General features: G+C 39.3%; 1 protein-coding gene across 1 annotated transcript in view; it reads right to left on the bottom strand.

The window, feature by feature from the left end:
* The window catches only part of bcas3 (BCAS3 microtubule associated cell migration factor), a 359,279-nt gene that overhangs the window by 29,228 nt on the left and 316,379 nt on the right, over positions 1 to 13,672 (bottom strand). Inside the window, exon 23 of the mRNA XM_053321422.1 lies at positions 7,037 to 7,213. Within this exon, the coding sequence (XP_053177397.1) occupies positions 7,037 to 7,213 (177 nt within the window). The remainder of the gene's footprint in view (positions 1 to 7,036; positions 7,214 to 13,672) is intronic.

The following is a 13,672-nucleotide window of genomic DNA, read 5'->3' as shown; positions in this document are numbered from 1 at the left end:
TTAGCTAGTTTATACTACTTTATATACAGTTAGCTAGTTTACACTACTTTATATACAGTTAGCTAGTTTATACTACTTTATATACAGTTAGCTAGTTTACACTACTTTATATACAGTTAGCTAGTTTATACTACTTTATATACAGTTAGCTAGTTTACACTACTTTATATACAGTTAGCTAGTTTACACTACTTTATATACAGTTAGCTAGTTTATACTACTTTATATACAGTTAGCTAGTTTACACTAAGTTATATACAGTTAGCTAGTTTACACTACTTTATATACAGTTAGCTAGTTTATACTACTTTATATACAGTTAGCTAGTTTACACTACTTTATATACAGTTAGCTAGTTTATACTACTTTATATACAGTTAGCTAGTTTACGCTATATACAGTTAGCTAGTTTATACTACTTTATATACAGTTAGCTAGTTTATACTACTTTATATACAGTTAGCTAGTTTACACTACTTTATATACAGTTAGCTAGTTTACACTACATTATATACAGTTAGCTAGTTTACACTACTTTATATACAGTTAGCTAGTTTACACTACTTTATATACAGTTAGCTAGTTTACATTACTTTATGTACAGTTAGTTTAGTCCAGTGGTTCCCAACCTAGGGGTTGTTCTGATACACAAATGTGTTTTCAGTTTTTGGACTTTTTCTCTAATCTTTGATATTTGCTGAAATATTGGATCATTTGAACATTTATTGAAATGAAAGCATGTGAGAAGTTTAGAGGTAAAAATCACTATTTGGTGGAGCTGTTAACAACTCTGAAACATCTGAAATGTGAGCCGACTACACACTGCTTTTTGGTTTCATCTTTAACAATGTGTTGTATTTTAAAAGCTTGTTATTATCCATTGTGTCAAATCTTCATCTGAAAAGTAACTAAAGCAGTCAAATAAATGTAGTGGAGTAGAAAGTACAATATTTCACTCTGAAAATGTACTTAAGATACTTTCCTACATGATCATTGCTATCTTAATTGTGTTAATAATATAACTGAATAAAAACATGGGATTTAATGATGTGTTTAATTGTTCAAAATAGCTTGACATGGAGCTGTGGTTATGGTGAAAGCAAGTCTTTGTTGCTGCTGTAGAATGAAAAAGTTAGCACAGGTGCGTTTAATGGGTTTAATGTTTGATTCTAGCCAGTGTCTCTGCACTCTAGATAATATCATAAGGTATTAACTGTTTTTTGACTGAGTTGCTTGTTTGGTTGTGCGAACCGTTGCTCTCTTTTTACAACACAAGTTCCTAATGGAAAGTTGTTTGGATTTAAATATATGACATATCTAAGTTTGTTGTGATCTGTCTCTGCTCTGTTCATTTAGCCACACACTGTCAGTGCAACCAGTACCAGTGCTGGCTCACACTCTCAAACAGACATGGATCTGTAACCCAGCACTTTATTTACACATGCTTATATTTTCTACCAGCTACGCATCCACAGCTCTGCATTCTGAACCTACACCGAACTTGTGCACTCTTGTAATGTAATGTAATGTAGTAATGTAAACATTAAACACCACACACCAGATTCAATATATAATAATGAATGGTGCTGTCTGCATATCTCTACTGAACTGCATTTAATCCAATTTAATATAATATAAAGAGCAGCTTATGCTTTTGTAACTATAGGCTGGAATTCTTCTTCTCTTGGTAAGTAAAATAAATTAAAAAAGAAAACGTAATTACTGGTAGAAAATATTCAGATCAACAATCACAAGCCAAGAGAGTTTAGATAGACCATACTTCACAGTGTGATGTCACTCCCCTAAAATACCTAATAGTTAGTTTGAGTGACAGATGTCATCTAGCGGGTGTAATAATTATGACTTGAAGATGTGACACAGTTCAGGTGTTGTCTATATAAGGAGACACGTTTCCATATTCAGAGGTGGTGGGTTTGATCCTAACTTATAAAAAGTGGACTTTGCACTTTGCTGCAGGAGATTGCTGTTCATGTCTTTTTGACTCAGAGCACTTTTACATTACAAGTCACATTCACCCATTCATACACATTCATACACTGGTGGATGGTGGAGCCATCAGGAGCAATGTGGGGTTCAGTATATTTCCCCAGGACACATGGACATACGGACTGGAGGAGCCAGGGATCGAACTGCTGATCTTTCGATTGGTGGATGACCCGCTCTACCTCCTTATCCACAGCTGCCCCAGACTCCCAAAAAAACATAACTAAGATTGATGTGCTGTCACTGTTGCCATGACAACAAAGGTTTCCTAACTTTAAGGATGTAGTAACTTTTAATCTACACCACATTTCAAATAATCATCTTAACCCAAACAGTGATCCTTCTCTAACCCCTAACCAAGTGTTTTTTGCATCTAAACCTAACCAGAGTTTTATCACAGCTTTGTCACACTGTAAAACATCATCTTTAAAAAAAGAGTGATTTATAACAGTACATACAGTATCAGAGACAGATGTCCATTTAGTTGTTCTCTATGGCTGATTAACACAACACCAAAGTGATTCAATTTGCTCTGAATGTGTTTACACTTCCTGCTGTAAATACATGGTGTCTGGTATCTCTTTCTTTGGAAAAGTCCTATGATGCACAGTAAATGACACGAATGCAACGAGCACTCAGCACCAAACATGGAGGCAAAATAAAAATACCCTTAAAAATTAAAGGTATATGGTGAGATGATATAATGTGAGTAAACAGACGTAAAAAAAAAAAAAAAAAAAAAAAAGTGCCATCGTTGCCAAGCTGACATAAACCAGGTCGTGTTGAGCAGTAGTCCACTCTCCATATGGCTTCAATGGAATTTATGTTGGGCAGGCACCAATAAGGCAAATCTAGTTAGCAACATTATATCATTGGAGCCAAATCTAATTTCAGCTCCAGTGTGTTTTAGTCGGCAGTGACTCTCTCTCTCTCTCTCTCTCTTTCTCTTCTTCATCTCCTATTCTCTCTCTCTCTCCCTCCGTCCATCCGTCCATCTCTCTATGTGAGTGTCACCTGCCCTCCAAGCTGGCGACGCTGGGTCTCGGCCTTAGCGTGAGAGCCCCATTACTCTGACTGGAGGCTTTGTTTTCCCTGTGAATCTGCGAGAGAGAGTATCTGTGTGTGTGTGTGTGTGTGTGTGTGTATGTGTGTGTGCTGGAGGAGAATGTCAGAGAGACGGTGATTTGTTACATCAGCGAGCATTCCAGCGCTGAGATCCTCTGAGTGTGTGAGGAGATGCGGGGGGGGGGGGGGGGGGGGTTGTTGCCGTGCTTCCATCCAAAATCTATTTTTTTTGTGAATTATCATACAGCAAGATGTTTTTATAGATGAAACAGTGAAAGAGAGGCATAAATAATGACGGTTGACCGTAATCATGTATCAGTTTGCGGAAAATTTTCTTAACAGTAGCGTGGAAACAGATGACAGGGAAACAGATGAAGGGAATGTGTGTATAGGTGAGGTAAGAGTGTATCTATGTGTGTGTGTGTGTGTGTGTGTGTGTGTGTGTGTGTTTGTAATCAGGTTCATGGTCTGTGTTAACAGCTCCACTGTGCTGTGTGTCTAGGCGCTGGAGCCACAGCTCCCAGCAAATGGAGACACTGAGCAAGATACCATCTGGCTCTGCCCATCTAAGTCTCATGCCAAGACACACACACATTCACAGAGCCTTTAAACACACCGTATACAGCTCAATTCACAACGGAAACACTTTAAGTGCACATATATTAACGTTGAAATCCCAGCAACTGTGAATTATTAATTGGATGTCACAACTCTGGCAACAAAAAAACAAAAAAACAAATACACCCCCCCCCCCCCCCCCTCTCTGTCTTTCACGTTTACCCAAGGGGGGAGTGTATCATGTGTGGATCATATGTGGACAGGATGACATGTTGACTGTTGCCTTGTTCCAATAGAAAGCCACAGGAAATCAGATCTTTGGAGTCCAGGCCAAGAAAACGTTTTTAACATTATTCCTAAGTCTTGCGCAGGAATACCGCAATGAATTAAAAAAAAAAAAAAAAAAAAAAAGAAAAAAGAAAGAATGAAATGCTGGTGCTCCACATGACTGTGTGCTTCATTTATTCATCCATAGCTTGAGGTCTGGGGTCGGAAGATGGATGGGACTCTAGTGTGCAAGGCTAAGGATTTGATGCAGCTTTTATCAATAGTTATGTTTTAGAATACGAGCTTCTTTTTATATATGGTGTGTTCACATTTCACCTTGAATTATTCTAATAAATTTGACTGTTGGATTTGTCTCTCACACTTTCCTACAGTCCCTCTCCTTTCTGCTCCAGTCTATACATCACACACCTTGTGATAAACACTTTTTTATTTATATGTTTAACTTAAATCTACATCTTCACTGTTACATTGAGCCTTTGTTTATTGTTTTACATCTAATTTCACATTTCTATTTTACTATAGTCAAGAGTCATCACACCAGACTTCATCTAAAAAACGTATGCTTTTCCAATTCAACAAAAAAAAGCTCATGAGGTCAACATTTCTCTGCTAGTTTTTACATCAGTACAAATTCAAACTTTAAACTGAATTCCTTTTCAAATTCATAGTAGTAAAGTCTTGTGTTAAAATAATCCAAACATGCTCATATGTGCATTTTGGTTCAGACCATACTGCCTCTAAAGAAATCCCTTCCTCGAGGGATTCCGTTGTAGGTGATGGGGGACAAAATATGCAGTCTGCGGTTAAAATGACCTCCAAAGTTCAGCCAAACCTAATATGAGGCTTTAGCAGGAGCAATCTTCTAAAGGACCTCCTATTTGCTGTATTAAATTAAATATTCTACCATTTCTATTATGTATAAATATAGAGTTCATATAAGTTATCATTTATAAAAAATGGCACATTAGAATGAAAAAGCCTCTAAAATTACATTTAGACCACTGTGACACTGAAACCTGGGAACGTGTGTATCTGTGTAACATCTGATCAAAAGGTCTCATTATATTTCCCACTCAGGCAGATGCTTCTGGTTTCATTTGTCCTGCTATTTGAGATTTCTGAGTGTGAGATTTCTGTTTCCACTCTGAATACCATGCATGTTCATGATATTTCATTTGTGGAACTGAAAAAATACATTTAAAAATTAAAAATCTATGTCCACGTTACTGTCAACAACACTTAGAGATAGGAAGCAGTTCCAATGAAAAAGTGTTGACAGAATATAAATCTGACAGATAGATAGATAAAGTGAGAAAATGAAGTATGTTATTTGTAATCAAGATAAGTAAAGCCTATAAAAGTCTTATACAAGACACTTTTCCTTTAATAACCAGGTATATATTCATCATACTGTCACTGAGATGAACAACACTGCCTGACTGACTGACTGAACCAGGTCTCTATTTCATAAAACCCCCTGGACTCATGACCGTCCATGACACCCACACCCACACCCCCCCACAGCAGACACAGGGACATTTCCTATATGTTAAAGTGCAGAAGTGCTGTGCTATTAGATTAGCCTACAGAGACTAAAGCCTCTCTGTCTGTATGAATGGATGGAGGAACCAATAAGTCCATCACATTCCCTGTGGATGATGTCTTCAGCACAGCTTAAGGCGCAGGAAAAGACTGTGTGTGTGTGTGTGTGTGTGTGCGTCCATGTGTGCGTATCATGGGTGTATTTTGATGTAATGTGATCGGTAATGAATTTTGTGTTGCATTAAAGGGGGTGGAGGAGGGGACAGAGGGGGGTCGAGATGCAATGCGATTGAGGTGGGGGGGGGGGGTGGGGGGGTGGGGCAAGAACAGGAGGCGACTGACTACGAGTGTCCGGGAGTCTCCAACATCTAATCTAATGAAGAAACACACAGAGAGATATTGGGGAGGGGGTTGGGGGGGGGGGGCAGTAAAAAAGAGTGATGAGAAAAGAGAGAAAAAGAGAGAGAGCGTGTCTACAAATGAGGTTAAGGACTGACAGAGAAAGAGAGAGAGAGAGAGAAAGAGGAGAGAGAGAGAGAGAGAGAGAGAGAGAGAGAGAGAGAGAGAGAGAGAGAGAGAGAGAGAGAGAGAGAGAGAGAGAAGGGGGGACTGGATTTGATATGGCTGGGGATGGTTGAAGGGGGGGGTGATAGTCGATGCTAAATCCATTAGGGCCTTGTGACCCCCCACTCCCCACCCGTGTGGCTGCTTCTATGCAGCTACACTGCAACCCCCCCCCCCCCTCCTGCCTCACACACACATTGAAATCAAAGGAACTCTTGTTCACTTAAGGAGAGGGGGGAAGAGAAAGAGAGAGCACTGCTGCTTCCTAAACGAGTTAACCATTTGGACTGTCAGGGCCAACGGCATGTCTGCTACACACACACACACACGCACACACGCAGGCAGGAAGCCTAAAAGTAAAGCAAGGCGTGTGCAAATATGCCAAAACCTTGTCTCATAGACAGAACATCCTACTGGCGGTGAGCTAATCCATCACTGAACCTCAAACAAGCAGCACGGGAAGCTGGGTAATGCCACAGTGAGGAAGTGACGCCAGCTAACGGAACACATAGCTGCACAGGACACATTTATAATGCAATTTATTATTCATTCTATCAAAAATAAACAGTGAGCCAGATCAGCCCTGATGAACATTTCCTGTGCTATCTGGACCGACAAGATCTGTACTTAAGGTGCATAAAGCATCTATAAAAATGATCACTGTATCATTAACTATATGCAATGTTCATACAAAGAAATGTTAATATGGGAAAACAGTCAAGCTGATGATGTACCAAGAACAGTGTGTGAAGAGTGTGTTTGCATTTGTTAGTGCAGACCCAACATTTTTAGATCATACTTACTTTGCAGTTTCTTATTTTAAGTAAATAAGCACAAGTTAGCTCCCTTTCTCTAGCTCTAACACCAATAAATCAGTCTGGATTAGGATCTAGATCTAAATCACCTGAGCAACCAAATCTTTTAAAGTCCAACCCTAAACAGATAACAGAGGAATAGAAGCTTTATGCATGTGGACTTGTGTTGATGTTGGGTTGTTTGTCGTCTCCTCACTGACCTGTAGCAGATCCCACTATATCTCTGGAGGGGGACTCGGACATGGCGTCGGCCAGTCTCTCGCGGAGGCCTTCGTCGCTGGCGTCTGCTGAGCCCACGATGTGTCGCGGCACGCCGAAGCTCTCCGGCCAGCTGCCACATACCTCCAGCAGGGTCACACCGCGCCCATCGAAAGGTCCTGCAAACACAAACACACACACAAACACAAACAAACACACACACACACACACACACACACACACACACACACACACACACACACACACACACACACACACACACACACACACACACACACACACACACACACACACACACAGAGTAAAGATTAGTTTGATAACCAGATAGATTGCAAGATCAGAACAGTTAGAAATGTCCTACATTCCAGGCTGAGACAGAGCCCAATCCACACACTGTCTAATTAAATCAATCCACTATATGAATTTAAATGTATTAAATGTCAGATTAGACAAGTCAGAGTTGACTTATGCTGTGAAATATCTCAACATCTACTTGATGGATTAGACATTCATGATTCTCAGACAATGTATTCTAATGACTTTGGTGCAACTTTTTAGTTCTTTACTGAAATATCTCTTCATTTATTGGATGGATTGCCGTAAAATTTGGTTCACACATTGACAGTCCCCAGAGGATGAAATGGAATAACCTTTGATCTCTCATTTTTCACGTAGTGCCATCACCTGGTCAAAATTTCATTGCATCCAATATTTAGCTTGATGACTAAACTCATATCATCCCCATCAGCAACTGCTGTACTTTATGTTCAGTATTAATTAGCATATGTTTTAGCATCCTTATAGCTGAGTGGTTACAGCGTATACCATATACCAGCAACTTCTCTGTTATGAATCTGAATCCATGTCATACACATTTCTCTCTCTCCACATATTTCCTGTCGACTTCTCTGACACCAACTGTCCAATAAAGGCAAAAAAGCCCCAAAAATAATATTACCATTTTTTTTAGCATATGTTAGCCTGCCAACATGCTAAAACAGCATGGTGAACATGGGAAGCATCATACCTGCTAAACATTGGCACACTTGCATTATCATTGCGAGCGTGTTATAACATGCTGACGTCAGCATTTAGTTGTGCAACCTCACAGAACTGCTTGCATGTCTGTAGACTGTTCATCTTGTTACTTAATAAATGGATTTCATCCTTAGTTGTCCAAGTTTATATCAATAAAAACAGTTGTTAAGTTATACTGAATTATCTGGTAACTTGTTTTTCTTTATACTAATGTTGCTTTTGTTAACAGAAAGCAGAACGGACCTTTTTTTCAGTATTAAATATATCAGTCAAACATTTCTACCCCACTAACACATAAATGAATTTACTATACGCTAGTTCCACTGGAGTCCAGCAGATCAGCTGCTTTAGAGTCACAAACTCACTCACACACTCACACACACACACACACACACACACACCTAACAAACAACATATAAGCACAACGCAATCTTCATGCTTGTAAAACCAAATCCACACAGACCAACACTGCACCTTAATCTTTTCTCCTTTCTATCTGCTGTAATTTCTACAATCAGAGAGATCTTGCGCTTTGGAGCCAGAGAGTCTGCAACCTGTTTCACTCTGTATATGTGTGTGTGTGTGTATGTGTGTGTGTGTGTGTGTGTGTGTGTGTGTGTGTATGTGTGTGACACCAGGCAGCCAGGCAGTCAGTCTAGCAGGCATGCAGACACTAAAACAACTAGTTTATTCTATTAGTGTGTTCATTGGACTTGGTCACTGTGCCTGCCAGCAGTAAGAGGTGATAAAGGCTGAACGGGTTGAATTAGCAGTGATGTAGTGATGTGCTTCTGTGACTCAGCACGCTTAAAAAAAACAAAAAAAAAACAACAACAACAATAATATAAACCTATGACATCACAGCTTCATTTCCTGCTCATCACCAGTAACTCTGCTTATCAGCATCTATCTTTATGTTAACACCTAAAACATATGAAACAGGATGTAGTACACAGGAAGTGACAAAACCACAATCTTCATATGATCACTTTGACTAGAACAGTTCAGTGGTGCGTGACCTTTTACGCGTGCTGAAATCTTAAAGGAACAGTCTAACACATGCAATACTTGCATCCAGTACAAACGCAGATCTGGGACTAGTGTAGCATAGCAACGCTCACAGCTAGCCGACTATCTTTGAAATAACAACATGACTTCTAGCAACTCAAGAGCTGTCAAACGTACACGTGTAGAAACAGAAATGTTGAACAGAGCCGTTGTGGTTTCAGCCTTTAGTTCCTATTGTGGTTACTAGATTTCAGTAGCTGGTTGGAAATCTATGATTTGGGGTGGATGCTCTCTGATCACAAAGTTACGTGACATGAGGTGACGGAAGCAAGATACAACGTGTAAATAAGAAAGCTTTGAAGTGGTTGGAAGCTGTATTTTTGTGTTAAACAATACTAAACACACCCTGTACCAAGCTGTGTAGTGGTTATTGATGAGAATATTTCAGAAGAAGAGCAAATAATAAGTCACACAGAGTAGAGCACTGCTGGTGACCATCTTTGTGTTTGTTTGCTTGTTTGTAACATACTTAGAGCACACCACAATCAGTGATGTAACATCCTGGATCACTGATGGAAAACACCTGTTGTGACATCACTAATTGGAGAGTGGCCAGAAATGCAACACCATTTCAAGTGTACTGTAATGAATCTGGATCACACTTAGAAAATGTATGTCATAGTTTTTCAGCACAATATGGGGGTGAAGTTGTCTTTAGAGAAGCAATAAAAGCTTGTATAATCACTAGGACTTTCATGTAATATAATCATGGAATCCAATCATAAAAAAAAAACCTAACATTTGATTGTGAAAATGAATATTCAGACAGATAGAGAGGCGTCACACACACCACGTCACTTTCATTGATTGAAAATGAAATGGAGGTCAAGCTGAAACAAGCGTGTGGTGATGGTGGCACAGAGTTCACAACCTAACACACACACACATACACACACATACACACACACACACACACACACACACACAGAGAGAGAGAGAGAGAGAGAGAGAGAGAGAGAGATCTACTCTGAGCAATCCTGCAAATCCCCTTTGCAAATACTTTGGATTTTGCTAACCAGTATGAATATTAACTAACCTTTATAGATATGAGGCATATTAACTTATTGTGTTGTTTTATAATGTGTAGCTATGTAGATCTTTTAAAAACATATGTTCATGTTGATATAAATGTACTTCTAAAAGTAGTTATGTCTCTTGCTGTATTGGTTTAGCTATTTGAATGTTTTGAACCTTTGTGTTTCTTTTAGACAGAATAGTCTAATGTCATTTTTGGCCAGTTTTGACAGCCCTAAAAACCACAGTAATGTAAATTAAATGAAACATGAAAGTTCTCCTTGGAGTAATTAGGTGGAATCTAAATAAACACATATTACATTCATTGTCTAATTCGAGTGCTTAAAGTTATCAACGGCTTGGCCATCAAACAACATTTTTGAATCATTTCACTCTGAAGAATAAATACTGTATTCAGACTTCACTGACACTTTTTTGTTTCTCTCCCTCTCAGTCAGACAAGTGGACACGCAGACACACAGGAATGTTTCTCTAGTGGTCTTGTGGGTATCAGCAAAACCCCAGTGAGGAAGCAGACAGGATGACATCAAAGGAAAAAGTGAAGACAAGGACAGAAGAGATCCTCTTTTCCTGGAAAGACCAGCATCAAAGTGCACGATCCTTCTATGTGTGTGTGTGTATCTGTATGGATGGACATTAAAGTTAAAGTTGACCCATAAATATAAAAGTATAGGCAATGAGACAAGTTTACATGCTGAAGGATTCAGATAAACCGAACCTTTTATTTATTTATCTGACAGTGATTCTGTTTGTTTCACTGAGTTTTAGGTAGTGTAGCAAATGATGAGATTTATATCACATCATTACCATCCATGCCACCTGGGACCAGTGTTGGGCAGTAATGCTCTACTGTAATATAATAATACTGTAGGATGTTGGCTACTGGCCAAGAAGCCAAGCGAAAGATGAAGGATGAGAGAGAGTGGAATACTTTCAACAGCTGGAGGTACTGTCATTATTTTAAGTTTGCCTCTGTCAAAGATAAAAAGAACATTGGTGCCCCATGTTAACTTTGTGTGAGCAGTGAACTGTGATAAATACAACATCTAATTTCTTAAGGAAACATGTTGAAAATAAAAGACCTGTGCTGACAGAGAGGCCTCTACTGCCAGCCATATACTCTGGCTTAACAACAGAACCTGGATTTCAGAGCAGGCCATGGTGGTGGAGAGACCTTAAGACAAGGATGTTCAAACTATTCCATAGAGGTTAATCTGATCTCAGGTCTGGTCTTCAGACAGTTGATTAGTGGACTCATGTCATCACTATTGGTTGGACCAAAAACCTTCAGGCACATGGCCCTTTATGGAATAGTTTGGACATGCCTACCTTAAGAAGACAAGATCTGAAGTAGTTCATCGTAGAGGAGATGTTACCTATTTCCACAGTTGAGTTCCTCACCTTCATTTTGACACATTATAGAGAAAATACCCACAAAGAGTGATGGCGAGCCGCCACACAGACAGACAGATGTTTGCTGGCTACCTCAAGAGAGAATATGTGGTGATAGAATCTAACTTGAAGGCCACATTCAGAGAGGTAGACTTCCTTTCCACCACAGCTGCCATCTGGACAGCTAACAACAAAAGTTCTCTGGGTGTAACAGTTCGACTTCGGAGCACAACAAGGTCAGTGTAGCATGTAAAAGAATCAGAGACAGGAAGGTATTTGATGTTACTGGCACAGAGATAGAACAAATTCATAAAGTGCCTTAACGAGAAGGAGTAGCGATTCCTGCGGGAGTGCTGAGCCGTGGTGAAGCTGCTTACAACAAACCTGGACGTGGTACAAGGGGATAACTGTTTTTATGGAACTTTATTACCAATCTTCAAAGTCTTGAAGTCAAGGACATTCGCCTTGTGAAAGACACCCTTTCAAAGATGACAGCTGGGCTTCCAGATGTTATGATGAAGGTATGCCTATATTCCTTAACCTCTCATTTATTTATTTGGGCAGATTTGTTGTATTGCAGCATTCATGAACAGAAGGAACAGATCATACTGCAATATTTGTTTTAAAGCAGTCAGTGCAATTATCAGACGGTAGTAGTCTAAACAATGATATTCATCACCACAGCAACAGAGGATTCAAACTAATAAATGGGTCAATAAATAGCCTGAAACTATATGAAATCCATGATATTGATCCAACATGGGAGGGATGATGGTTTAGGTCTACAGCGAATAGTGTACATGAAATATAATTCAAATGATATATTAAATAGTAATTATACAGCTAGAATGAATAGATTAACAGGTATTTTTGAGACCATTTATTTCCTGCAGCTACCAGTTGTCTGGATTGACTGTGACTAAGTCCATACAAATAGTCATATTTTCTAGCTCTGGATGCAAAAAGGATGGTTTGCATCCTTTTTTCAATTGATGGGAGATGTTTCGATGCTACTTGGTATCAATTTATTTGGTCGATACCTTAAAAAGGTATTGAGTACCGATACTCAGCCATAGTCTGATAAGAAATTTTAGAAGCTGCTGCTAATGTGATACAATTGAACAGTGGGACCTTGATTAATATGTCAGGGTAACTGGACATGATATAGGCCTAAATGTGATGGTATGCATCATTTTATGTTTTATAAAACCATTAAATACTACTTGCTGCTTTAATGATGGATTAAGCAGAAAAAAATTGTTATTTATTATTGTCATATTTAATATATATGTATAAATATCTACATATACTGTATCCCAGCAGGTTTAGAGGCTACCATGTTTGCAGTTATGCAGTTTGGCTGATTGTTGACTCCTCCTGTAATGTTAATTATTGTTCTCATAAAGTGGATTCAGTTCATAAAGGAGCCAGTTAAATAGGCTGTACATCACTTTTTTTTTTCCTCAGTAACATCGCCGACACTGTCTGGGACTGAGAATAATGTGCTTAAATCCGCCAAGTCTACCCGCACAATAAGACTTGTGTGGATAGCTTTAGAAAAGGTTGATTTAATGAAATTTGAAAATACGCAGGCATGTAAAACCACTGCCAAATGGTCAGCTAGAGGTTTTACTGGGTCGTACCTCTCTTTATAAGCGACGAGCCACACTTCACTCACTAACACTAAGCTGTCTTGTCCAGATGGGCCCTTACAGCTACAAAATTCAATTCAAAGACACACACACACACACACACACACACACACACACACACACACACACACACACACACACACACACACACACACACACACACACACACACACACACACACACACACATCCCGGTTATCCAGCATTAAATCAACTACTGTGCAGGGCATAATAACATCATATCACCTCTGAGGCAAAACACAGGGTTGTTGGTTGACACACACATACACACACATACATGTACACGCACACACACACACTCGCAGCCAGCTTTGATGGAAGGCCTGCTGGCACTAAAGGGGAATCCTTTGAAAAATCAATCCAACACACACACACACATACACAGCTTCTGAAGTGCAGCAAAGTTATCAGG

This window comes from Scomber japonicus, chromosome 6 (assembly GCF_027409825.1).
Source record: "Scomber japonicus isolate fScoJap1 chromosome 6, fScoJap1.pri, whole genome shotgun sequence".
Taxonomy (NCBI): Eukaryota; Metazoa; Chordata; class Actinopteri; order Scombriformes; family Scombridae; genus Scomber; species Scomber japonicus.
This window is presented reverse-complemented; position numbering and strand designations above follow the sequence as displayed.